The sequence below is a fragment of the Plecotus auritus genome, assembly GCF_963455305.1.
Source record: "Plecotus auritus genome assembly, chromosome: X".
NCBI classification, from domain to species: Eukaryota; Metazoa; Chordata; class Mammalia; order Chiroptera; family Vespertilionidae; genus Plecotus; species Plecotus auritus.
The window spans coordinates 134,338,049-134,364,588 of NC_137784.1; the positions used below are offsets into that span (position 1 = coordinate 134,338,049).

General features: G+C 41.9%; 1 protein-coding gene across 6 annotated transcripts; it reads right to left on the reverse strand.

The window, feature by feature from the left end:
* Nucleotides 1-6,800: 6,800 nt before the first annotated feature.
* NBDY (negative regulator of P-body association) lies at nucleotides 6,801-26,076 on the reverse strand. Of its 6 annotated transcripts, none has more exons than XR_013959729.1 (4): nucleotides 26,030-26,076; nucleotides 25,678-25,951; nucleotides 23,145-23,282; nucleotides 6,801-7,639 (listed from the first exon to the last, which is right to left on the reverse strand). XR_013959729.1 is itself a non-coding variant. In XM_080652104.1 (2 exons), exon 1 carries the CDS (start codon nucleotides 25,908-25,910, stop codon nucleotides 25,704-25,706), a length of 207 nt encoding a protein of 68 aa, XP_080508230.1. In that variant the 5' UTR covers nucleotides 25,911-26,017; the 3' UTR covers nucleotides 6,809-7,639; nucleotides 25,678-25,703. The 6 variants fall into 6 exon arrangements, 1 of the variants encoding a protein (XP_080508230.1); XR_013959733.1 differs by lacking the exon at nucleotides 26,030-26,076 and adding an exon at nucleotides 25,029-25,104 and having other exon boundaries at nucleotides 6,809-7,639; nucleotides 25,678-26,017; XR_013959730.1 differs by lacking the exon at nucleotides 26,030-26,076 and having other exon boundaries at nucleotides 25,678-26,017.
* Nucleotides 26,077-26,540: the final 464 nt, after the last annotated feature.

Consider the following 26,540-nt stretch of genomic DNA (forward strand, 5'->3'; position numbering starts at 1 on the left):
CCTGCAGCCCCACCTGAAACTCTGCTGTGGCCTGGCATCACCCCCTCACCTGCTCCACCTTCCCGCCTGCTGGGTGATCGATTGGGGCCAGGGCACCCCCCCTCGATCGGGGCCAGGGCCCCCCTCCTCCCCCCGGCTGCTGCTGCTGGTCACCATCTGCAGGGCGATCAGCAGGGCAATAGAACGATCGGCAGGGCGATTGGGTCCCCACTTGCACCCGCCTTGGCCTGGCACCTCACAGCACCTCCTGCATTGAGCGTCTCCCCGCAGTGGTCAGTGTGCATCATAGCAACTGTTCGGATGGACACTTAGTATATTAGCCTTTTATATATACAGATGTAATCTTATGAAGTTTGTAGACTATATTTTAGGCTGAAGTGATATCTAATGGCTATGTGGAGGTCACTAAAATTATCTGATTGGATAAACAATTCAGTCTGTTTCCAATTAGCCCTTTTTTTTCAGCCCCAGGCACTTGCTCTTGTTGAACCTTGAGTCCCTTGAGAGATCCCAATAGGGGCATGAGACTAAAGTTAAGCAACTATAGGGACTTGATGGGTTGAAGAAGAAAAAGAAATGTGTGGCAGGGATGGGCAGAGGGAAGGATGAAGTAGGAATTTGAAGGGGGACATATTAAACAATCCCAGAGAGTGAATAAAATATCAGAGGTGTTAAACAGGGGAGGGAAGAATAGAAGCAATGGAAATGGAGAGGTCTTAGAGGAGCCAATATGGGAAGACTGCAAGATTCTCCAGGAAGCCAGAAAATTCCAAATTATCCTCAGAAAAATCATGGCAATGAGAAGAAGATGGATGGAGTTGGCAAAAGGAGGTGGACAAAATAAACAAACCAAATAGAAAAACACTTATAGATACAGAGAACAGACTGATGGTTGACATAGGGGAGGGGTTGGGTAACTGGGTGAAAAAGGTAAAGGAATTAACAAGTACAACTTGGTAATTACAGAATAGACACAGAGATGTGGATTGCAGCATAAAGAGTATGATAATTACTGTCGTGATGGCTGTGTGTGGGGCCAGGTGGGTGCTTGGGGTGCCGGGGAGACCACTCTTTTTTATTGTTTTAAATATATTTTAATTGTTGATAGTTTTACAGATGTCTCCAATTTCCATCTCTCCTTTACGCCCCTTCTCCCAGCCCCTACCCTCCCCCCAGGACTTCAGGGACCACTCTTTAGACTACATGATTTTGTGACCACTATGCTGTACATCTGAAACTAGTGCAGAATGGTGTTGAGTGTAAACTATAATTGAAGTATCAATCAATCAATTAAATAAATAAATAAAACCAGTAAGAAGGATGCACCCCCCCACCTCAGTTCAGGATCAATGGAAAAAATGTGGAAGGGACACAGTAAGGGCTACACATATTGCAAACATTTCCCTTGTGAAAGAAACAAATAAAGGAAAAGCAGCAGTGGTAGCAGCTTCTCCCAGGAGCCAGGAAATACTGGTTTAAGGCACTTATAGGACATCACTGTGTTACATTAAATTCCTTACTCTCTCTGGATCTGCTCCATACTCAGTGCAAGAGGTGAAATAGTTAATCTCAAATGCCCAAACAGCTCTAGAGTTCTTATCTGTTATCACCAGCAAACCTTGTTTGTGTATGTTTAACGCCCTAACTTTCATGTACCCAATGAATTATCTTCTATGTATCTAATTAACAAATTGACATTTTATCTACTGGTTCAGAATGAGGCAGGAAGTTCAAGAGAAAACAGAATGGAAAAAGATTACTGAAATTTAAACAGTGGACACATTTGGAATGTTGAGGGAAATAGCCTGTAGCATGAGGATCAGGAAGTAGTACAAAATAATGCAGGAGTCACAAATAGTGATGTTGGAAAGGGAGAAAGGACCCAGGTCGTGAAGACCATTTGATGCCAGACTGAAAAGGTGGTCTTCATTCACCAGGGAGATATTTTATGAATATCCTGCAGCTCAGAGTTTTCCTGGGGCACACTTTCACCTACAGACTTTGAATTCACACACTGCATTTTCCCCTTTCTCTTTTGTGGTGCCATTAATTATCAGAGGCCTTATCAATAGAGTTAGAGCTTTTGCAAAGGACACCACCACAATGAATATAATAATACATTTTCATATGCACTGGCATATTTAAACCTGATTTTATGTAAGTTTCAGGGTATCCAAGTGGACAATGTGAAGGGAAGAATTCTATTTCATAACACCTAAATCACAAGAGCAGGTAGGACAATGGATCTAAGACAAAAGGAAATGTAAATTATAACTGGCTGGCCCTATAAAATTATTAGGACAATAGAGGAAGAAAAATGCAGGACCAGGTGAGTTTTAAAGCACTATGCAAGCAATGTGCCTTGAAAACAATCATAGGCTTTGTCCTAGTAAGACCCGCCTCCCCACCCCAGGCATCTACCTGAAAACACTCTGAAATGCATGTTCATGGTCAAAGATATTCCACATGGTTACTAGAATGGTACTGCCTTGTAATAGCTGAGCATGAAGGAAGTCGTCAGGTAAACTAAGATATAGCCATTGATGGAATGGCACGCAGACATGGTAAACCTGAATACCTTGTGGGGTTGGGGGAGGGGGAGCCAATGCTATAATGTGGAAAAGGGAGAGTCCAATGTATTTGTTAGATTAAAGAATGAGGTATCTTTCCCGGCTGGTGTGGCTCAGTGGTTGAGCGTCGACCTATGGACCAGGAGGTTACGGTTCGATTCAGGATCAGGGCACATGCCTGGGTTGCAGGCTCAATCCCCAGTAGGGGATGTGCAGGAGGCAGCTGATCAATGATTCTCTCTCTTCATTGATGTTTCTATCTCTCCTTCTCCCTTCCTCTCCCCAATAAATTATATATATATATACTAGTCACACCTTCCTTAAATTACAAAAAAAGAGGTATCCTGAAGTTGTAGTCTTTTTTTATTTTTAAATATATTTTTATTGATTTCAGAGAGGAAGGAAGAGGGAGAGAGAGAGATAGAAACATTAATGATGAGAGAGAATCATTGATTGGCTGCCTCCTGCAAACCCCCTACTGGGGACAGAGCCCAAAATCCAGGCTCTGTGCCCTTGACTTGAATGGAACCTGGGACCCTTCAGTCCGCAGACCGACGCTCTATCCACTGAACCAAACCAGCTAGGGTGAAGTTGTAGTCTTTTAAATGTGCCTCTCCTCTGCAAAGTCTGTATAGAAGCCAGTGCTTTCCCCTGATAGTTCTGCTCTTCCCCCAGGGTTTTGGCAGACCCTGAGGTCTTGTCTTCCTATAAGACTTTCCCTCTGCTGGTACTAGGGGTAAAACTGAGAATGCAGTGGTGCTCCTGTGAAACAAAACATTTTCACAGCTGAAAGCTTTTCTGAAGGAAAGGTTTATGTAGCCAAAATGCTAGCTAGAAAGGACTAGGTCCTGGTGCATACAGACCGAACTAGCAGAAGCAGGGCTGGGTGAAAACAACAAACATGCCCTCTGTTGATGGACGCTTTGTTGTGGTTTGGGGAAGAAATAGGTAAGTTGTTTTGAAAAAAACATTTACATTAGCTACAGATGGACTAAAAGGGAGAAAATGAAGCAGGGCTAGTTCTGTGAGAGGTTCACAGTCCTTAAGGAAAACGTTTTTGCTCCGTTGGATTGGTGGTGGGCAGAATCCAAAGTTCATGTTTAAGCAAAAAGCTGGAGTACATGCTGGTCAGTGGTGTCTGGCTATTCTCTTTAGTTAATGGAGGAAATAGCCACCTGGAAATTAATTCAAATATTCAACATACATTCAGGAATTACGTAAGTAGTCTTTTGTTGGGTTTGCCCTGCAGGTTTTTTTTAAATTTATTTTTCAATTACAGTTTATAGTCGATATTATTTTTATTAGTTTCAGATATACAACATAATGGTTAGACAATCATATACTTTACAAAATGTTCCCCCCAATATTTTCAGTACTTACCTGGTTCCATAGTTATTACAATACTAGGGGCCCAGTGCACAAATTAGTGCACCTTGAAAGGAACTGTGGGCTGTGAGGCTGTGGTGGACAGGGGTGGGTCTTGGCCCATCCTCCATGCCCCCGCCTGGCCCCTCCTGCCATGGCCCCTGTCTGCTGGCAGCCCTGCTCCTGCCGCCACTGCTCCCATATGCTGGTGGTGCTGGGCCTGCTCGCACCCACTGATGCAGAATGATTGGGGATGGTACCAGCAGCGGGTGGGAGTGGGGCCAGCACTGTCAGTGGGTGTGAGTGGCAGCTGCTGCCCTGATCGCCCCTCAGGAGCAGGGGGAGGTGGAGAAGTGCTCAGGGGCGATAGGGGTTGGCAGCTGCCGCTCACACCCGCTGACAGCGCTGAGCGTTGAGCACCGGGTGGGACCAGGGCATGTGGGAGCAAAGAATTTTCAGTAACCACCAAAGGCTTGCCCCAATGACAGCGACCAGTGCCCCATCTTGGTCTGGCACCCTGGCTCACCTGTTCCACCATCCCACCACGGCTGACTCCCGCCATGTTCCACACTCTGCTGCCTGCTGCCAACGCCTGCCATGTTCCACGTGCCCCCTGGTGATCAGTGCATGTCATAGTGACTAGCTGTTCGATTGTTCCACAGTTCAGTCTATTTGCATATTAGGGTTTTATATATATAGTTGACAATATTCCCTACGCTGTACTTTACATCTCCATGACTATTTTGTAACTACCAATTTGTACTTAATCCCTTCATCTTTTTCACCCAGTCCCACAACTTCCTTCCCATCTTTCCGTGTGTGTGTGTGTGTGTGTGTGTGTGTGTATATATATATATATATATATATATATATATATATATATATCTTTCCATGTACTTTAACATTATATATATATATATATATATATATATATATATATATATATATATATATTTTTTGCCCTGGCCAGTGTTGCTCAGTGGATAGAGTGTCGGCCTGCAGACTGAAGGGTCCCAGGTTTGATTCTGGTCAAGGGCACGTACCTCAGTTGCAGGCTCCTCCCCGTCTGGGGCCAGGCCTGGTGGAGGCTTGTGCAGGAGGCAACCAATTGATGTGTTTGTCTCACATTGATGTTTCTCTCTGTCCTTCCCTCTCTCATCTAGTCTTCCTAAAAATCAATGGAAAAATATCCTTGGATGAGGATTAACAAAAAAAAAATTAAAAAAAATATTTTTTAATTGATTTCAGAGAGGAAGGGAGAAGGAGAGTGTCAGAGCGCAGCCAGATGGTGCTCTGAGTTGTTTGTTCTGGGTCCATGTATTCTCCTAACTTCTCCCATTCGACTACGCCAGGGCAGGTCCCTCTTGATCCCTGCCCACTGTACTAACTGTTGGGAACTTAGTCCAAGTTCTTCCTTTATCTTCTGCTCATAGAGACAGAGGTCAATTCTCTGCAGCGGGGCAGACAGAGAACCCATGAGAAGTTGTGGGTATATACTGGTAAGAATGAGTCTATGGCCATCAGACAAGACAGTCCTTTACAGTAAAGTCCATATAGGCAGGCAGCCAGACACCGGCTGGTGAATACATATCTTTCTCACATAGTAGTATTGATCGCTGTATCCACAGTCCTTGTCTCAGCAGTTGCACGCTGCCCCAGACTCACCGCTTCACATTATAGCGGCACCTGCGCTCTCCCTTAGAGCTACAGCCTCAGTAACCTCTCTGGCTCAGCAGCTCCTCCTGTCTCCCCTGCCCAGCACACTGGCCAGTTAACATGGTAGCTATAGCTGAACTCTCTATGAGCTCTTAGCCTTACATTGTAGCAGTATCAGCTCTCAGCTCTGTTTGAGCTCTCTAGCTTCTCCTGCACACATTCTCTGTGTCTACTGCCGCTGCTTCTCTGAGCTTTCTGGCCTCTGCTCTGCTGCTCTCTCTGCTCTGTCTCCTGGTCAGTAACCTGTATATTACTCCAGAAACAAAGAAGGCTAGTTGCCAACAGTGACATCAATCATATTTTGGTTACAGAAGGGCACAGTGTACTATGTGTCCTGCACCTGTGGTATCTTGGCCTGATTAGGATTCCCAGGCTCAGAGACCTTGAACATCCAGTTTAGGCACATGCCAAGTCCTCTATGCTCCCACTGACCTTGACTATCCAGGTACCTGGCATGGTTCCCACAGAGAGAAAGAGAGAGGTAGAGAAAAACATGGATGAGAGAGAATCATTGATTGGCTGCCTCCTGCATGCTCCCTATTGGAGATCGAGCCCACAGCCCAGGCATGTGCCCTGACCAGGAATCGAACCGTGACCTCCTGGTTCATAGGTCGTTGCTCAACCACTGAGCCACACTGACTGGGCTTTCCATGTACTTTTTAACTGAGTATCTGCTCTTATCTCTTCCTTCTACCCTCTGACCTGCTGTAGTTTAATTTAGGACATCTCAGAATTTTCTCCTTGTCGCTTGGATGGTGGCCACCAGCACACTTTCGCCATGGAATGTGAACTTGGATGAAATGTGGGCCTCCAATGAGGGTGGGGATTAAAAAAACCTCATTGACAAAGGCAAAGCAGAATGGTATGGACCCAAGAATGGGTGTTTTTTAAATAAGGTCCACACTTTCACAGGATATTTTAAAGGAGCATTTATACCCAAACACTTAAAAAAGAAAGAAAAAGTATTTTTCCTAGAACTGATAGGGTGAGGCTGAGATTGAGAAAGAAGAGTTCGGCCTAATAAATTCACTCTTATTCTGACCTTTTCTGGCTCCCCACCCCCAAACCCCCAATTCAGAACCACTGAAACCTCCAATGTGGCTCCTAGGCTTGCCCCTGTTGAACAAACTCAAAAAGTTTGGAGGCTTTGCTAGAAATAAATAATATGATTTATTAAAGGGTATTAGGGTTTACAAACTGGAAACACTGCTAGGAAATAGAGTCTTCCGAAACAAAAAAAGGAAAAGAAAAAAAGAAAAGCTAAGTGTCTTATAGTAAAAGGTACATTCTTGAGAAGAATCAGTCCTGTGTTCTTAGCCTCTGGATTAGTCCAAGATGGTAATTCTCTAGATGACCAGTGGTCTGGATACTGGATGCTGTGTGATCTGGATACATGAAAATCGTTTCCTTAATCCTTCAGGGGTTAATCAGAGGGTTATCTGGAGGTTTGATATATATATACAGGCATTGACATAGGACTGGAAAGTTCATAACTTTAAGTTCTCAGCCTAGTGAAGATTAGAATAGTTTCCTCATAGCTTAACCTACTTGATATTAGTAATTAGCAGCTTGATTATAGTGACTCCATTTTATTTTTTGCTCCATTCCTACTTTCCCCCCTTTGATTAAGAGTTTTCTCTCAGAAACCATCATAGATCAAACAAAACATTTTAAACCCCCTCGATGCCATGGTGACAGTGCCTTTCTTGGGTCCATTATGTTCCTTGTAGGGGGGGGGGGCGGTATGGGCAAGAGACATGCTTGCCATATATGAGTTTATATTCAGCTCAATATTTGTGCCAATTTTTATGTTGAAGCCTTAGGATAGGTCCAATCAGGACATGATTGTTACATATAAGTTTTAAAACCAGTCAGTCTTGAAAACAGTTCAGTTATCAGTTGTCTCTCATTTCAGGAGGTGATGATGCAGGTGGTTCCCAAAGGTAGGCGTATGGTACAAGCAATCTGGTATTTCCTAAGAGGCATCCCTATGGAGACAAAATGATAAGCAACAGTTATTCATCAATGCAGAGTATAGTCCCAGTTTCTCATTCCTGAAGGCTGCCAGTCGAAAAGATTTCTAGATGGTTGAAGAATCTTTAGGTGGAGTAAAGGGGCGGGGGAGAGACAATCTGATAGATTGCAATATAAATGTCTCTGGTGATTTTTTTTTTCTGCAACTGGCATTGAGATCGACCATGTATGAGGTGTTGTGATTACTCTGAAATTTCTATTAAGGTGCTTCACTTTAACTGCATGGCTTTTGGAAAAGGGCAGTTTTAATTCTCAATGATTGCAAGTCAGAAGGGTGGGAGAGAAATTGGAAATGTTTGGAGAGTCAGGCAGATGTTATAGGAAACAAGAATAATTCTGGATCCAGTCCAATTTGCAGGTAGGAAAATAAAAACCTCCAAATATAATGAATAGCACTAGAATCTAATATCCAAAAAGGTATAGTACGGAAACATGATTTTTCAAAAGTCCCCCTCATTTTTACAAAAGATAGCCAAATTAAGAATAAGGTGTTTCCAAAATATGTCTATTTTTTAAAAAATTTTTTTGCTATTTTTATAGAAGCAGCAAAATTAGTCACTATAGGCTTTAAAAAATCTGTTTTGCTGGAGTTTTTCTTTTTAAAAAATATTTTTTATTGATTTCAGAGAGGAAAGGAAAAGGAGAGGAACGCCAATGATGAGAGAGAATCACTGATTGGCTGCTTCCTGCAGGTCCCCTACTGGGGATCAAGCCCACAATCCTGGCATGTGCCCTTGACCAGAATCAAACCTGGGACCCTCCAGTCCACAGACTGGCGCCCTATACACTCAGCCAAACTGGCTAGGGCTGGAATTTTTCATAAGGTATCTTCAGATTGAATTTTATTTTATTTTATTTAGTCTTCACCCGAGGATATTTTCCCATTGATTTTTAGAGAGAGTGAAAGGGAGGGGGAGAGACAGAGAGAAAAATTGATGTGAGAGAGACACATTGATTGGTTGCCGCCCACACATCCCCTGGCCAGGGCTGGGGATCCTGCGATTGAGGTATGTGCCCTTGACTGGAATCAAACCTGGGATCCTTCAGTCCACAGGCCAACACACTATCCCCTGAGCCAAACCAGCTAGGACCAATTGTCCTTCTTGATATTTACTAAAAGGAGTCGAAAACGTATATCCACACAAACCTCTGCTCATGGACGTTTACAGCACTTTATTCATAATTGCCAAAACTTGGATGAAACCAAAATGTCTTTCAGCAGATGAATGGAAAAAAATTAGTATAGTCAGACAATGGAATGTTACAGTACTGAAAAAAATGAGCTATCGAGTCATGAAAAGCCATGGAGGAACCTTAAATGTATATTACTAAGCAAAAGAAACCAATCTGAACAGGTTACATATTGTATAATTCCAAGTATAAAACATTCCAGAAAAGGTAAAACTATGGAGACAGTAAAAAGATCAGTGGTTGCCAGGGGTTGAGAGGAGAGGGATGAATAGGCAGAGCATAGAGAATTTTCAGGGAAGTGAAATACTCTGTATGATACTATAATGATGAATAAGTCATTATATACTGTTGTTACCCATAGAATATATAACATCAAGAGTGAACAATAATGTAACTATGGACTTTGGGTGATTACCTGTCAATTTAGGCTCATTCATTGTGACATCATTTGTGCCACTCTGGAAGGCAATGTTGATTATAGAGTAGGCTATGCATGTGTACAGGCAGGGGGAAGATGAGAAAACTCTGTAACTTCCTCTCAATTTTGCTGTGAACTTAAAACTGCTCATTAAAAAGTCAACAAAATTAGTATTATCAATAATGAATGGGACAGACTGCCACTAAATACATCCTTCCGCTTCCTCCTGTCTTTCTCTGCCATTGTGGTGTGTGTGGTTGATTCTCCTTCACCATGTCTTCTCACGAGACTTTCAGGATCAAGAGGTTCCTGGCCAAGAAACAAAAGCAGAATTGGCCTATTCCCCAGTAGATTCGGATGAAAACTGGTAATCAAATCAGGTACAACTACAAGAGGAGACGTTGGAGAAGAATCAAACTGGGTCTATAAGGAATCCCACATGAGAGATGGCTGACATATTTATGTGGTATCCAGGTTGCCTGCACCTTTAAATGGCTGAAAAGATCACTACTGTCTGGACAGTTGGGCATTTTCACTGGTAAATTATTGGAAGCATGATTTTTCTCCCTGCAATAGTAGGTTGGTTCAGTAATAAATGTGAGACCTTTTAAAAATAAAAATACTACTACTGCTACTGCTACTACTACTACTATTAATGATGATGGTGATGATGAATGGGACAAACTGGCATTTTGTGCCTTCTGATGCAATGCGATAACAAGGACTACAGCATCACCTATGTAGTCTTCTTGCTAAAAATGTTTAAATTAATTACAGGGAAACAGACAAGTTCAGATTGTGGAACACAGGCAGCACAACCATCTGGATTCATCAGAAATGCCAATGTTATAAAAAATGGAAAGAAAAAGATAGGAAGCTTCTATACTAGATTAAAAGAAACTAAAAGGGGTATGACGACTAAATACAGTGCATGCTGCTTGACTGGATCCTGGATCAAAATAAAAAACAATAGTCCTGACCGGTTTGGCTCAGTGGATAGAGCGTCGGCCTGCGGACTGAAGGGTCCCAGGTTCGATTCCAGTCAAGGGCATGTACCTTGGTTGCGGGCACATCCCCAGTGGGGGGTGTGCAGGAGGCAGCTGATTAATGTTTCTCTCATTGATGTTTCTGACTCTCTATCCCTCTCCCCTCCTCTCTGTAAAAAAATCAGTAAAATATATTAAAAAAATAAAATAAAAAATAAAAAACTATAAAGGAAATTGTTAGGACAATTAGGGAACTTTGATATAAACAGTATATTGGATAACAGTGTTGAATTAATGTTCAGTTTCTCTGAGTGTGACAATAGTAATGCCCCTGTTCTTAGGAGATAAACACTTAAGTGTTAAGAGCTGAAGTGCCATGGTATCTGCAAGTTACTTCCAAATGGTTAAGCAAAAACAAAGTGAGTGTGTGTATATACTTATAAAGAGAGGTATGTAGCAAAATAAACAATTGATGGATCAACCCAAAGAATGTCTGAAAAGTTAAAATTGTATTTAAAACAGCTGGTGAAGAAAAATGTTTGGAGATATAAAGCTCATCTTTCCTGCTAATTATAGATCCTGCTGTTAACTTCAGAAATAAGTCAATGCAGTCACTTTTGTTGGCAGAACATTTTTCTGAAAAAGAAAAGAAAAATGAGAGTAAAAGAATGGAAAAACGAATACCATCCAAACAAAGGAAGTTCTATTAAACATAAGAGACTTTAAATGCAAAAAGGAAAATAGGTCACTAAAAATAATAAAAGATGTATCTATTTCAGACTTTTATGCATATAATTACAGAGCCTCAAATATATAAAACAAAAGTTTACAGAATTACAAGAATATGACAAATCCACAATCACAGTGGGAGATTTAAAGCAAAATAGAGAAAGACTCATAGATACAGAGCAGGATGACAGCTATAAAGGGGGCGTCAGTTTGGGGGCTGGGTGGGGACAAGTGGAGGGATTGAACAAAAAAGAAAAAGAAAGAAAAAACTCATGGACATAGACAACAGTGTGGTGATTGCCAGGGTGAGGGGGAGGGGAAGGGATACTAGAGGAGGGTATGATGGGATAAATGGTGATTGATGGAAACCTGACTTAGGGTGTATACACAATATAGTATACAGATGATGTGTTGTAGGATTGTGCACCTGAAAACTGTCTGATTTTGTTAACCAAGGTCACCCCACTAAATTTGCTAGAAAGAAAAAAATAACTTTCTCCATAATTGATAGATTTAGCAACTAACAATATTCATGGTGATATACACTGAGTGGCCAGATTATTATGCGTTCAGAGATCATAATAATCTGGCCATTCAGTGTAGAAGAATCATAAGTTTAATGGACATTTATAGAACCCTATATGCAATAATTAGAATATGCAAAATCTTTTCAGCCTCACATGAAACATTTAACAATGGATCATGTTCTCTATAACATAGAACAAAACTCAACAAATACTAGATTATCAGTATCATATAAACCATAATGTCTGTACTATGTTTAATTAATTGGAAAAGAATAACAAAATGTTAAGCTAAAAAAGATTTATGTACCCATGTCTTGATTTCTAAGTACCATTTCCCATTAGAAGGTATCAGAGTTCCATAGAGAAGTGGTTAATTAAGCAGGAAATATAAGATAGGCCTGAAAGTAAGAAAATTAATATATTCTGAGGTCAAAGTATGTATCAAAGAAAGATAGGGACATGTCAAAAAGACAGGGAAGCCAATTTGAATTGGCTACTATGGATAAACCTAGGAAATGAATAATAATAATGATAGAAATAGGATAATCATGAAATAAAGTAAAATTTGTTTCCAAACTAACATAAATAAACAAATATATGGACAAAAAATCTCTTCCTTGAAATAGAATACCAACTAATAAATACAGTAAAAATGATGGAATTTGAAAATTACCATTTTACAGTCATCACAGTAAAAATTGAGTCAGTCAAGAATTGTCAGGGGCTGCCCTAGCCGGTTTGGTTCGGTGGATAGAGTGTTGGCCTGTGGACTGAAGGGTCCCAGGTTCGATTCTGGTCAAGGGCACGTGCCCGGGTTGTGGGCACATCCCCAGTGGGAGGGGTGCAGGAGGCAGCCGATCAATTATTCTCTCTCATCATTGATGTTTCTGTCTCTCTCCCTCTTTCTTCCTCTCTGAAATCAATGAATCAATAAAAATATATTTAAAAAAAAGAATTGTCAGGGGCTGTCAAATTAGGGGATTTTAGTTTGTTGAGAAACAGGATATTTACCCAGTTTCAAAGTATCCCCAGCAAAACCATTAACTGCAAAGAGAAAAATGATAACTTTATAGTGATTGAATCTAGCAAGTATTATCTTAACCAAATAATCAAGGTTAACATTATTTCTAAGGGGTCAAACCAGTATCATGTGCCACTGATATGATGCCCTGAGAACAATACAAGATTATTTCTCTGGTTTTCCTGCCAAAATGCAAAAATAAAATATAATCATGAGAAAATTACACACAAACTTCAATTGAGGGGCATAATAATTTTCCTGTATTTTTAAAAATTGTCAATGTCATGAAAGACAAAGATTGGTAGTACTATTTCAGGTTAGGGAAAACTAAAGAGACATGAAAACTAAATGCAATGGATAACCCTAAATGAAAACTTTAATAAGAAAATAGCTATAAAAACATTAGTGGGACAATTGGTCAAATTAGAATATGGCCTAGATCAGTGGTCAGCAAACCGCGGCTTGTGAGCCACATGCAGCTCTTTGGCCTCTTGAGTGTGGCTCTTCCACAAAACACCACGGCTTGGGCAAGTCTATTTTGAAGAAGTGGCGTTAGAAGAAGTTTAAGTTTAAAATATTTGGCTCTCAAAAGAAATTTCAGTCGTTGTACTGTTGATATTTGGCTCTGTTGACTAATGAGTTTGCCGACCACTGGCCTAGATCATAATAGTGGAACACAAATTTCAAACTATACTACAAAGATATAGTAGTCAAAACAGTGTGGTATTGGAGGCAGGTCCAAGATGAAGCAGAAGAGGACTTTGAACCTGTCCCTCCCACAAACACTTAGATGTAGAGCAATTCTTCCTGACAACTGAAGGTTGACTGAACAGGTTCTGCACATCAAACTAGAAAGAGAAACTGCATGGAGAAGGTTGGGGAACCACAACAGCTCTCTGGGATCTGTGGGACCTCTCCAGAACTGAAGGTGGTGGCGAGCACCATTGTTAACCTTCCCCTTCCACCTAAATAGTGCAGATTGAACCTCTATCCAGGTGCTTCTGCAGACCTACAAAGCTGCTGCAGGACTTGCCCAGCATATTCTCAATCTGGCCCAGGATACCCAGGGTGCCACTGCACGTACCCACAGTGGGATGACTCACCCAGAGCCTGCTTTAGCCCTGAAAGCCAGACCAAGCAGGGGTCACTGCATGCACATGCACACTGGGCTGCCTTGCCCAGAGGCTGTACGTGCCTCAGACAGCTGAGGCACTGTTGCATGTGCACACACTGAGCATACTACCTGGAGCCCACTTCAGCAAGGACAGCTCTACTAACAGGAGGCCACTGCAAGTGCAAGTGCACTGGGCCACCCTGCACTAAGCGTGTGGTGGCCTCAGCCAAGCAGTGTACCAGGTGCTGCTTGTGGCCAATATGACTCCAGATGGCCTGCCAAAACCACCTTGTACACACAGTCTAATACAAGAACCACTTTTTTGAGATTGGAAGAGAAAGCTACTCAAGCTAAATAAACATGAGCAAAATGAAACTTTGTAGAATTGAAAAGCTTCTGCACAATGAAGGAAACCATCAGCAAAACAATAAAATAACCTACTGAATGGGAGAAGATATGCACAAATGATATACCCAATAAGGGGTTGATATCCAAAATATATTAGCAACACATACAACTCAATTAAAAAAAGATAAACAACCCAGTCAAAAAATGGTCAGAGAACATGAAAAGACATTTCTCCAGAGAAAACATACAGATGGCCAACAGACATAAGATGCTCAATATCACTAATCATCAGGGAAATATAAATCAAAACCACAAAAAGATATTATTTCACCCATGTCAGAATGGCTATCCTATCTAATAAAAGAGTAATATGCAAATTAACCATCACTCCGCTACACCCACAAGCCATGCCCACAAGCCAATCAGGAGCAAATAAGCAAATAAACCCAACCAAGATGGCTACAGCCACAGACAGCAGGAGGGAGGCTTGGGTTTCCCCGGCAATGGAGGAAGCCAAGCTTTCCTCCTGCCCTTGCCAGCCTAGGCCTCCACTCAAGGCTACAAAGTTTCAATGATAGAAGATACATAAACCCAAACAGAAATGGCGGCAGCCATGGAGCTGGAAAGAGCAGGAGGCTAGGGTTGCCCCCAGCGATGGAGGAAGCCAAGCTTTCCGCACACCATGGCCGGCCCAGGCCTCCCCTTAAGGCTACAAAGTTTCAATTATAGAAGATACGTAAGTCCCAACAGAAATGGCTGCCACCACAGAGCAAGCAGAAGGCTTGGCTCCGCTCCAGACTACAAAGTTTCAATAAACCCCAGATACCAGGGCCTCTGCTTGGGTCGTCAGGGGGCGTGGCTGGCCTGCAAACCACAGCAGGCCCCTCGCCCAGGCCGCCTCATGCCCCAAGGGAACCCCCACCCTGATCCGGGACACCCTTCAGGGCAAACCAGCTGGCCCCCACCCATGCACCAGGCCTCTATCCTATCTAATAAAAGAGTAATATGCAGATTGACCATCACTCCAACACACAAGATGGCTGCCCCCATGTGGTCAAAGATCCTGCCCCCATGTGGACACAAGATGGCCCCACAAGATGGCCAGCAAGGGAGGGCAGTTGGAAGGGACCAGGCCTGCAAGGGAGGGCAGTTGTGGGCGATCAGGCCAGCAGAGGAGGGCAGTTAGGGGTGACCAGGTCTGCAGGGCAGGGCAGTTAGGGGTGACCAGGCCTGCAGGGGAGGGTAGTTAGGGGCAAACAGGCTGGCAGGGGAGCAGTTAGGCATCTATCAGGCTGGCAGGGGAGTGGTTAGGGGGTGATCAGGCTGGCAGGCAGAAGCGGTTAGGGGCAATCAGGAAGGCAGGCTGGCGAGCAGTTGGAAGCCAGCAGTCCTGGATTGTGAGAGGGATGTCCGACTGCCCGTTTAGGCCTGATCCCACTGGGATTGGGCTTAAACGGGCAGTCGGACATCCCTCGAGGGGTCCCAGATTGGAGAGGGTGCAGGCTGGGATAAGGGACACCCCCTTCCCCTGAACCGGGCCTCTAGTCTATATATATATAAAAGCCCAAACAACTGTTTTGACCAGTTAACCAAACTACCGGTCGACCAGTTGCTATGACATGCACTGACCACCAGGGGATAGATGCTCAATGCAGGAGCTGTCCCCTGTTGGTCAGTGCACTTCCACAGCCAACCTCCTGCAGCCAGCCAACCTCCCGTGGTCCCTCCCCCGCAGCTAGCCGGCCCCTATTGCCCTGATTGGGACTGGGTGAAATGGCCCCAATTGGCCCCGATTGTTGGCCAGACTGAGGAACCCCACCCGTGCATGAATTCATGCACCAGGCCTCTAGTGATCAATAAATCAACAAACAACAAGTGTTGGCAAGGATGAGGAGAAAAGGGAATGGACGTGCACTGTTGGTGGAATTGTAAATTGGTGTAGCTTCTATTGAAAACAGTATGGAGTTTCCTCAAAAAAATTAAAAATAGAACTAGCATATGACCCAAAAAATCTACTTCTGGGAATCTATCAGAAAAAGAAAGAAAACAGCAATGTGAATAGATATATGCACCTTCATGTTCATTATAGCATTACTTACAATATCCAAGATATGGAAGCAAAACCTGGGTGTGCATTGTTAGATGAATGGATAAAGAAGTTTGGTGTGTGTGTGTGTGTGTGTGTGTGTGTGTGTGTGTGTGTGTGTAAAGAACATTTGATATATATATGACTGAATATTAGTCAGAAAAAAATAAAATCTTACCATTTGCTACAACATGAATGGATCTAAAGAGTGATGTGCTAAGTGAAATAAGTCAGAGAAAGACAAGTAAGTACCTTATTATTTCACTTATATGTGGGATCTGAAACACAATACAAAAACAGATTCATAGGTACAAAGAATAAACTAATGATTGGTAGAAGGGTGGATGTATAGGGGATGGGTGAAAAATGTTAAGATGAATAAGAGGAACAAAATTCCAGCTATAAAATAAATAAGCCACAGGGATATAGTGTACAGCACAAGGAATATAGTCAATACTGTAATAACTTTGTATGGTGACAGATGGCTACTAGACTTAGTGTGGTGATCACATTGTAAGGTATATGATATGCATGTTGAATCATTATATTGTACACTAATATAATATTGCATGGCTACTATACTTTAATGAAAATTTATAAAAAGAGCAGTATGGTACTGGCATATAAAAAAGACACTTAAACCAATAGAAAAGAATCGAGAGCCCAGAAATAAACCCCCACATACATGATCACCTAATATTTGACAAGGAAGCCAAGAGTACTCAATGAAGAAAAATAGTCTATTCAATAAATGATGCTGGAAAATGGATATTTACATGAAAAAGAATGAAACTGGAGCCCTATCTTACACCACTCGCAAAAATCAATTTAAAATGGATTGAAGACTTAAGGTAAGACCTGAAACCGTAAAAGTCTTAGAAAAAAACATAGTGAAAAAGTTTGACATAGGTCTTGGCAATGATTTTATGGCTATAACACTACAAGAAAAAGGAATAAAGGAAAAAAAAACAAGTAGGACTACATCAAACTAAGAGGCTTCTACACAGCAAAAAAAATGATCAACAGAGTATAAAGAAAACTTGTGTAATGAGAGAAAATAATTTGTAAAGCACATATCTGGTAAGAAATTAATACCCCAAATATAAGGATCTCATACAACTCAACAGGAGAAAAATAAGTAATCCAACTTTAAAGGGTATACAGGGCCTGAATAGACATTTTCCCAAAGAAGATATTCAAATGGCCAACAGGTACACGAAAATTTGCTCAGCATCTCTAATCATCAGGAAAATGCAAATCAAAACCACAATGAGATATCTCACACATGTTAGAATTACTACTATCAAAAAGACAAGTGATAACAAATACTGGCATGGATGTGGAGAAAAGGGAATCATTGTATACTGTTGGTGGGCATGTAAATAGTTACATATACTATGGAAAACAGTATGGAGGTTCCTCAAAGAATTAAAAAGAGGACTACCATATGATCCAGCAATTCTCCTTCTGGGAATATAGCTGAAAAAAATGAAATTACTATCTCTAAGAGATATCTGCACCCCAATATTCACTGACTACATCATTATTTATAACCAAGACATTGAAACAAATGTTCACAGAGAGATGAATGAACCAAAAATGTGACATACAGTATATATACACTGTGTGGCCAGATTATTATGATCTCTGAACACATAATAATCTGGCCACTATATATATATATATATATATATATATGTATCAGAGGCCCGGTGCATGAATTCATGCATGGGTGGGATCCGGCCAGCCTGGCCAGGGGGAGGGGACATGGGCGGTTGGCCGGCCTGCCTGCTGGTTAAACTCCTGGTCGAGGGGACAATTTGCATATTAGCCTTTTATTATATAGGATATACACTGAGTGGCCAGATTAATACGCATTCAGAGATCATAATAATCTGGCCGCTCAGTGTATATTAGAATATTATCCTATCTAATAAAAGAGTAATATGCAAATTAACCATCACTCCGCTACACCCACAAGCCACGCCCACCAACCAATCAGGAGCAAATATGCAAATAAACCCAACCAAGATGGCTATGGCCACAGAGAGCAGGAGGGAGGCTTGGGTTTCCCCGGCAATGGAGGAAGCCAAGCTTTCCTCCTGCCCTTGCCAGCCTAGGCCTCCACTCAAGGCTACAAAGTTTCAATGATAGAAGATACATAAATCCAAACAGAAATGGCGGCAGCCACGGAGCTGGAAAGAGCAGGAGACTAGGGTTGCCCCGGCAATGGAGGAAGCCAACCTTTCCGCACACCTTGGCCAGCCCAGGCCTCTGCTTAAGGCTACAAAGTTTCAATTATAGAAGATACATAAATCCCAACAGAAATGACTGCCTCCAGGGAGCAAGCAGAAGGCTTGGCTCTGCTCCAGGCTACAAAGTTTCAATTGTAGAAGATAAATAAACCCTAGATACCAGGGCCTCTGCTTGGGTCACCAGGGGGTGTGGCTGGCCTGCAAACCACCACAGGCCCCTCGCCCAGGCCACCCCACACCCCAAGGGAACCCCCACCCTGATCCGGGACACCCTTCAGGGCAAACCAGCTGGCCCCCACCCATGCACCAGGCCTCTATCCTATCTAATAAAAGAGTAATATGCAAACTGACCATCACTCCAACACACAAGATGGCTGCCCCCATATGGTCAAAGATCCTGCCCCCATGTGGACACAAGATGGCCAGCAGGGGAGGACATTTGGGAGCGACCAGGCCTGCAAGGGAGGGCAGTTGTGGGCAATCAGGCCAACAGGGGAGGGCAGTTGGGAGGGACCAGGCCTGCAATGGAGGGCAGTTGGGGGCGATCAAGCCTGCAGGGGAGGGCAGTTAGGGGTGACCAAGCTGGCAGGGGAGGGAAGTTGGGGGTAATCAGGACTGCAGGGAAAGGCAGTTGGGGGGGACCCAGGCCTGCAGGGGAGAGCAGTTGGGGGGCACCAGGGCTGCAGGGGAGGGAAGTTAGGGGTGACCAGGCCTGCAGGGGAGGGCAGTTAGGTGTGACTAGGCCTGCAGGGCAGGGCAGTTAGGGGAAAACAGGCTGGCAAGGGAGAAGTTAGGCATCAATCAGGCTAGCAGGCAGAAGCGGTTAGTGGCAATCAGGAAGGCAGGAAGGCGAGTAGTTGGGAGCCAGCAGTCCTGGATTGTGAGAGGGATATCCGACTGCCCGTTTAAGGGCAGTCAGACATCCCTCGAGGGGTCCCAGATTGGAGAGGGAGGGTGCAGGCTGGGCTGAGGGACACCTCCCCCCCATGCACAAATTTCTTGCACCGGGCCTCTAGTTCAGTTATAAGAAGGTAATCCTGCCATTTCTGATATAATGGCTAAACCTGAAGACCTAGGAAATAATTAAGACAGAGAAAGACAAATTCTGTATAATCTCACTTATGAATGAAATTTAAAAAGCCTAACTCATAGAAACAGAGAGTAGATTGGTGGTTTCTGGGGTGGGAGCATGGGGGAAATGGATGAAGTAGGTCAAAGTGTATAAACCTTCAATTATTTCAAGTTCTCAAGATCTAATATACAGCATAATGTACATCATACTATAGTTAATAATACAGTTATAGTATATTTAGTTATATATAGTTATATATAGTTATATAACTATAGTCATAGTATAGTACTATACTATAGAATAGTTACTATAGCCCTAGCTGCTTTTGCACAGTGGTTAGAGCATTGGCCCACCGACTGAAGGGTCATGGGTTCAATTCCAGTCAAGGACACGTACCTAGGTTGCAGGCTTGATCTCTGACAGGTCAGGGCACGTGTGGGAAATAACCAATCAATGTGTCTCTCTTACATCAATGTTTCTTTCTCTTTTTCCTACTCCCTCCCTCCCTCCCTTCCACACTCTCTAAAAAATCAATGGAAATAATATCCTCAGGTGAATATTAACAAAAAATAGTGACTATAGTTAATAATTCTGTACTGTATATTTAAAAGTCTCTAAAAGAGTAGATCTCAAAAGTTCTAATCACACACAAAAAAATGGTAACTGTGAGATAACTGATGTATTAATGAACCGTATTGTGCTAATCATTCTGTAACATATATGTATAGTAAATCATCACATTAAACTTAAAAAATGCTATATGATAAATATATTTCCATAAAGCTGGGGAAAAAAGATTACAGCTTACATTGTCCATTTGAAATATATACATGGAACAGACTGTCAGATCTCAGAGAGAAGGGGTGTGGGGGAGGGGGAGGGGAAGAGATTAACCAAAGAGCTGATATGCATACATGCATAGCCCATGGCCACAGACAATTTTGTGGTGAAGGTCTAGGGTGGGGCAGGGGCTAGGAGGAGGGGGGTAAAGAAGGGGAAATGGGGGATATCTGTAATACTGTCAACAAAAAAAGAAAGAAAAGAATAGCTGTTGATAACAACTGAAAAAAAGCAAAGAATAAAAACACAACAACAAACCCTGGCCAGTGTGGCTAAGTGGTTAGAGTGTTGGCCTGAGTACCTAAGGGCCATCGGTTCAATTCCCAGTCAAGGGCACCCATGTACCTGTGTTGCAGGTTTGATGCCCGGAGGGGGGCATGCAGGAGGCAGCCAATCGATGTTTGTCTCTCATCAATGTTCCTATCTCTCTCTCTCTAAAAATAAGTTTTAAATAAACACCACAAAACAAAATAAAAAGGAACCCCAAGAAAATGTGCTGTACTATCTTGACTATGGTTATGGTCCCATAGATATGATAAAATACTCAACTTGTACATTTTAATCATGTACAGTTTATTGAATATTAACTATACTGAAATAAAACTGTTAAAATGTTTTTTAAACAAATAAATATATGTTTTTCCAAACTCATCCCTTTTTTCAGTAAGTATGACTGTATAATTTTGACAATAAAGGTTTATGGAACAATGCCAAATTTTTACTAGTACATTGTCACATGTATTGAGGTCATTAAGAGAAAGACATGGCTCTGAGGATATATACATTGAAGTATTTACAGGTAAAGCGTAATGCCTGCAAGATATTCTCAAACAGTTCAGATAGAGAAAAAAGGAGAGGGAGGAGGTGAGAAGAAGAGAAAGAGGTGGAGGAAAGGGGAATGAGTGGGGGAGGAGGAGAGGAAAAAAGGGAAGAAGAGGGGGAAGCAGAATGATAGAAAATGATAAAGAATGATATAGAAATAGAGAATGACATAGAGAATGATAAAGCAAACATGGTGATGTGTTAATTGGTAGATCCTGATAAAGGGTATATGGGAGTTTGTTGTGATATTCTCACAAATTTTCTTTAAGTGTAGAATTAGATCAAGCTTTTAGCCCTAGCCTGTTTGGCTCAGTGGATAGAGCCTCTGCCTGTGGACTGAAGGGTCCCAGGTTCAATTCCGGCCAAGGGCACATGCCCAGGTTGCAGGCTTGATCCCCAGTAGGGGGTGTGCAGGAGGCAGCCAATCAATGATTCTTTCTCATCATTGATGTTCCTATCTCTCTCTCCCTCTCCCTTCCTCTCTGAAATCAATAAAAATATTTTTTAAAAAAAGATTTCAAAGGTTTTAAAAAACACAAGCATAACTGTCAGCAATAATTCCATCACTGAATAGTATAATCACACTGTTCCATGTATTTAATGAAAGAAGTTTTATATTGTCAAAATCCAGTGGGATGAGGAGCCACTGTGTAATTCTGTTTTTTGTTACCAGACGGATAAAAAACATGAAACACTTTAGAGCAGAAAATAAGTTAGTTTGCAATTGAACTAATGATTTCACAGTATGATTTTTAAAAAGAGACACGTGTTTGTAGATTTTAAAAATTACTCATGAGCAAAAAGAAATAAGTGAAATTAAGAAAAACTGAATGATAAATCACTACATATAAAAACTTGTGAAATTCTTCTAATTGATAGTTAAAAATTTATAGTCATGCCCTAACCAGTTTGGCTCAATGGATAGTGTCAGCCTGTGGACTCAAGGGTCCCAGGTTCGATTCCGGTCAAGGGCATGTACCTTGGTTGCGGGCACATACCCAGTAGGGAGTGTGCAGGAGGCAGCTGATTGATGTTTCTCTCTCATCGATGTTTCTAACTCTCTATCCCTATCCCTTCCTCTCTGTAAAAAATCAATAAAATATATTTTTAAAAAATTTATAGTCACAAATTATTTTAGAAAAGTGAAAATTACTGAGCTAACGGTCCAAATAAATAAATATAAAAAGAGCAAACAGAAAGAAAAAACGATAAAAGCAAAAATTACTAAAATAGAAAACAAATTATTCAATGGTGAGACCTGATGAAATCAAAAGCAGGAAATGTATTAGAAATTGATTATCTTAATTTATCACACAGTCACACTATCATATTAGTGGAGAAATAACCCATATGATCATGGCAATAAATACCAAGTACCTGGAGAAAAACTCCATAGTCATTCATAAGAAAAACTTGCAGCAACTTAAGAATAGAAAAAAACTTCCTGAGCTGAAAGAAAAATCTACTAAAAATAATGAAACATTTGCAGAATTCCCTTGTAAATTCAGTAGGAAGACAAGGAAATTCTCTATCACTTTTACTATATTTTGTTGTACTGAAGATCCTAGCTAGCACAGTAACACAACCTGAAAAATTGCTAAAAATATTGGAAAAGCTAAAAAAATTTGGAAAGGAAGAAACTGCCATTATTCCCAATATAATTAATAACAGAGAATCCATAAATTATTAGAATAAATAGAATTCAGAAAGGTTGCAGCATATTAAATAAGTATGTAAATATATGTAAATATATCAATCCTATTCCCATTTACCAGAAATAATCAGCTAACCTGGTTTAAAAGACACATTTCACAGTAACAACAGAAACGATAAGGTAATTAGGAGTTAATCTAACAAAACAGCTTATAGATTGCATTATTATGTGGTATATATGGTTTCACATAGTGTAGAAAGTGGTTTCAGTTTTATCATTTGGTGATAACTTTTTGGTTTTTGTTTGGCTAGTCATTTGTAATGTCATGATCAAGGGTAGTGTCATAATCAACTTATTTTTCTTCCCCCTTTAATGAGTTCTTGGCAAAGACATTACCTTAAAAAATCACAATTTTCCAGTGCAGAAGAACAGAAAAATCAGGGTAGCATTGTCAATAACCTTCATTGTTGTCACTGGATAAACTATTTTATGAACGCACCATGGAAATGGAGTCATACTGCAATCCCTCCAAAACTGAAAAATAGTAAAATAAGGTAAAATCATTTTTTCTGTTGCTGTTTATCTTTCTCCTGGCCTCCTCAAGTTCTTATGCTCCACCATGCCCACATTTCAATTATATAGTCCTGTAAAACAGTTACAAAGATAGTATTAGAAAAGGTTTATTGCATAGCAATAATAATAATTAACAATATTAATAATCCTTTCTAATAAAAGAGTAATATGCAAATTGACCATCACTCCAACACACAAGATGGCCACCCCCATGTGGTCAAAGATGGCCGCCCCCATGTGGACGCAAGATGGCCACAACAAGATGGCCTGCAGGGGGAGGATAGTTGGGGGGGCCCCAGGCCTGCAGGGGAGGGCAGTTGGGGGTGACCAGGCCAGCATGGGAGAGCAGTTAGGGGTGACCTGGCTGGCAGGGGAGCAGTTAGGCGTCGATCAGGCTGTCAGGGGAGTGGTTAGGGGGTGATCAGGCTGGCAGGGGAGTGATTAGGGGGTGATCAGGCAGGCAGGCAGGCAGGCGAGTGGTTCGGAGTCAGCAGTCCTGGATTGTGAGAGGGATATCCGGTGGGATCGGGCCTAAATGGGCAGTCAGACATCCCTCAAGGGGTCCCAGATTGGAGAGGGTGCAGGCTGGGCTGAGGGACACCACCCCTCCCATGCACGAATTTCATGCACCAGGCCTCTAGTAAGCATAATAATAAGCATAGACTATGGAAGCCCTTTAGAACAGTATTTGGCACATAAAGATATTCAGTAAATATTTACTATTATGATAATTTTCAATTATTTGAATCACTGGAAGGAATTAAGTAGCTCTTGCACTTCTTGCCATATCTAAGCACTGCTATCCCTCTGCTCTCCCATCCTCTGCCACTACTGGTTTGGACACAGAGCTAAAGTTGAGGGAAGTGAGGCTGTAAGGAATGGCCAGGCGATGCTTTCAGGTAAAATAGAGCTCATTCATTTTCTATGCACTGCCACCAACCCCTAAATCCAGAACCCTCTTACTTGCTACTGTTTCTTATCATTCATTGTTGTTACTTATTCAAATATCTGTTTCACTCCTACTATGTACCAGGCACTATTCCTTGGTCATACATCCCTTCCAGCTGCCAGCACAATGGCTAGTCCATTGCAAGGGCTTCATAGAGAGGTTTATTGCAGAAGTGAAGAAAGGATGGCCTGTCTCCTTTAGATTACAAGGATCTGTGAGGCTCAGATCAGATTTGATTTTAGTTTTTGCATTCTATAAGCTGATGCAAATAGAAGATTGTTTCTCTGATGTTAAAAACTGGCCTCCTGAAATACATCATCTTGCTTGAAAATCTTCCATGGTTGCTGATGCTCATGGATTAAACTGCATATTCCTTTAGTATAACATTCAAGGTCCTACAACATTCTATCTCACCTCCTAAGATCTCCTAACAGATTTCAGAGTTAGAGCCAAGCTTTCCCCAAAACAAACCTGTCTTGGGGCTTTTGTTTTAGAAACAAAAGTCCTGAAAAACACTCTCTCCACCTCCGCAGGGCAGATGTCACTCACTCTTTAAGGCTCACCCACATTTCCCTTTTCCTCCCTAAAAGTTCATGATTACTATCAGGCAGAATGAGTTGGTCCATCCTAGGATGCTTCCTGAATACTCTGAACAAGCAAACATTAGGGCACTTGGGTTTGACTTACCATATTGTCACTGCTTTTACTTATTAAATCCTCCTACCATGCACAGAGAAACACACACTTACGTAGCTCACCTTATAAATCCCTCTATTAGCACAGTGCTGGGCATCGCAATTAGGCCTTGCATACGCTGTTGTTATTAATCTGGAGCTAAGCATTTTTAAATGGAAAAGTTTTAAATGTACACAGAAGTCGTGAGAACATTATAATGAATCACCATAATACATCGCCTAGCTTTAACAATTATCAACTGATGGACCTTTAGTTCGTACCCCCCACCTGGACCCCACTAAATTACTTTTGCGTATATAAAAACATTGAAGTCTATTTCTTAAAAAATATAACCCACAATTATCACAACTGCTATAGGATGTCCCCCAAAAATGTATACACACACTTGGAATAATTATAGAGGCAGTGTTTCTTAAAATGCATTTCCTTTTCAAAATTGAGCTATCAGCTGTTGAAGTGTGTATACATGTTTGGGGGGTGGGGAGACCCTGTATATTTAAAATAATTACTTAATGTCATTAAATAGCCAAAATTTCATCCAAGCATATTTTATAAAAGAGCTATTTAATGTCTGCATATGCTTTCTTCAATTTTTAAATCGTGGAGAGAACGGAGTCGGGGGGGGGCGGGGGAGAGAACGGGAAGGCGAGCTAGGAAACGCATAATTAAGTTTCTGAGAGCCAGAATGTCCCAGATGAGAAAGAATCTGACCTGGTTTAGGGTGGGAGAAGTCTATTCTATGACTTCTCCGGAGGAAGAGGGTGCGACTTCAGGCCGGGAGATGCCGGAGGAGGTGCGGAGGGAAGAGGGGTACCTCCGTTTGGGGTCCCTTCTGGATAATCCCACCGTGGAGCTAAGAGGCAGCGCTTTCTTGGAGGCTTGCTTTCTCGCGTGTTGGCAGATGGGAGCGTGGATCTCCCGGAGGGACAAGGTTGGTCCCCCATAAGGATTCTAGGACCTGGGCGTCAGCTCTCTCCGGTGGGCCCTAGCCAGGCAGAGACCTGAGATGGCGGCGGGTCCCCTCCCCTCCAGACCCAGAGCTTCCTCCGGGTTTCTCTCCTACCGTATTTCCTGTATCCCGAGACGTATATCCCCTCTCCGCCTCCGCCGGGCTCCCTACCCTACCCCATTTTAACATTTCTACAAGGATGGGTCTTTACAAAAGATGCGTTTATGTAACATAATGTTTTCCATCATCTTTCCCCCTTAATGTAGCGAATGCTATGGACAGTCGTATACAATCTATGCAATTTTATGATTAGAAGAAATTGAGGTTTACTCCTAAATCATAAACTCTGCATCGATTATTGACCGGCGCGAAGTGGGAGGGGCGGGTTGGGCGAACAAAGAAATGATTGAAGAGCTAAGGGCTTTAGGATCGAGTTGCAGACGACTCTTTCAAAAACAATATACACCCGTGATAGTTTACGAAAGTGCAAAATAGGACACTGGAACTGACCTTGGAAATGGATGTGGAAAATAAATTCACCGTATGTCATAGAATCTAACATCACTTTTTTGTTCATATTTTAGCAAATTAGATACCTCTGAAGGCTTACCTTTTAAAAAATGTT

What these genes read in the sequence shown, in the direction of transcription:
- NBDY (XM_080652104.1), bottom strand. Translation starts at nt 25,910, where the DNA reads ATGGGGGACCAACCTTGTCCCTCCGGGAGATCCACGCTCCCATCTGCC.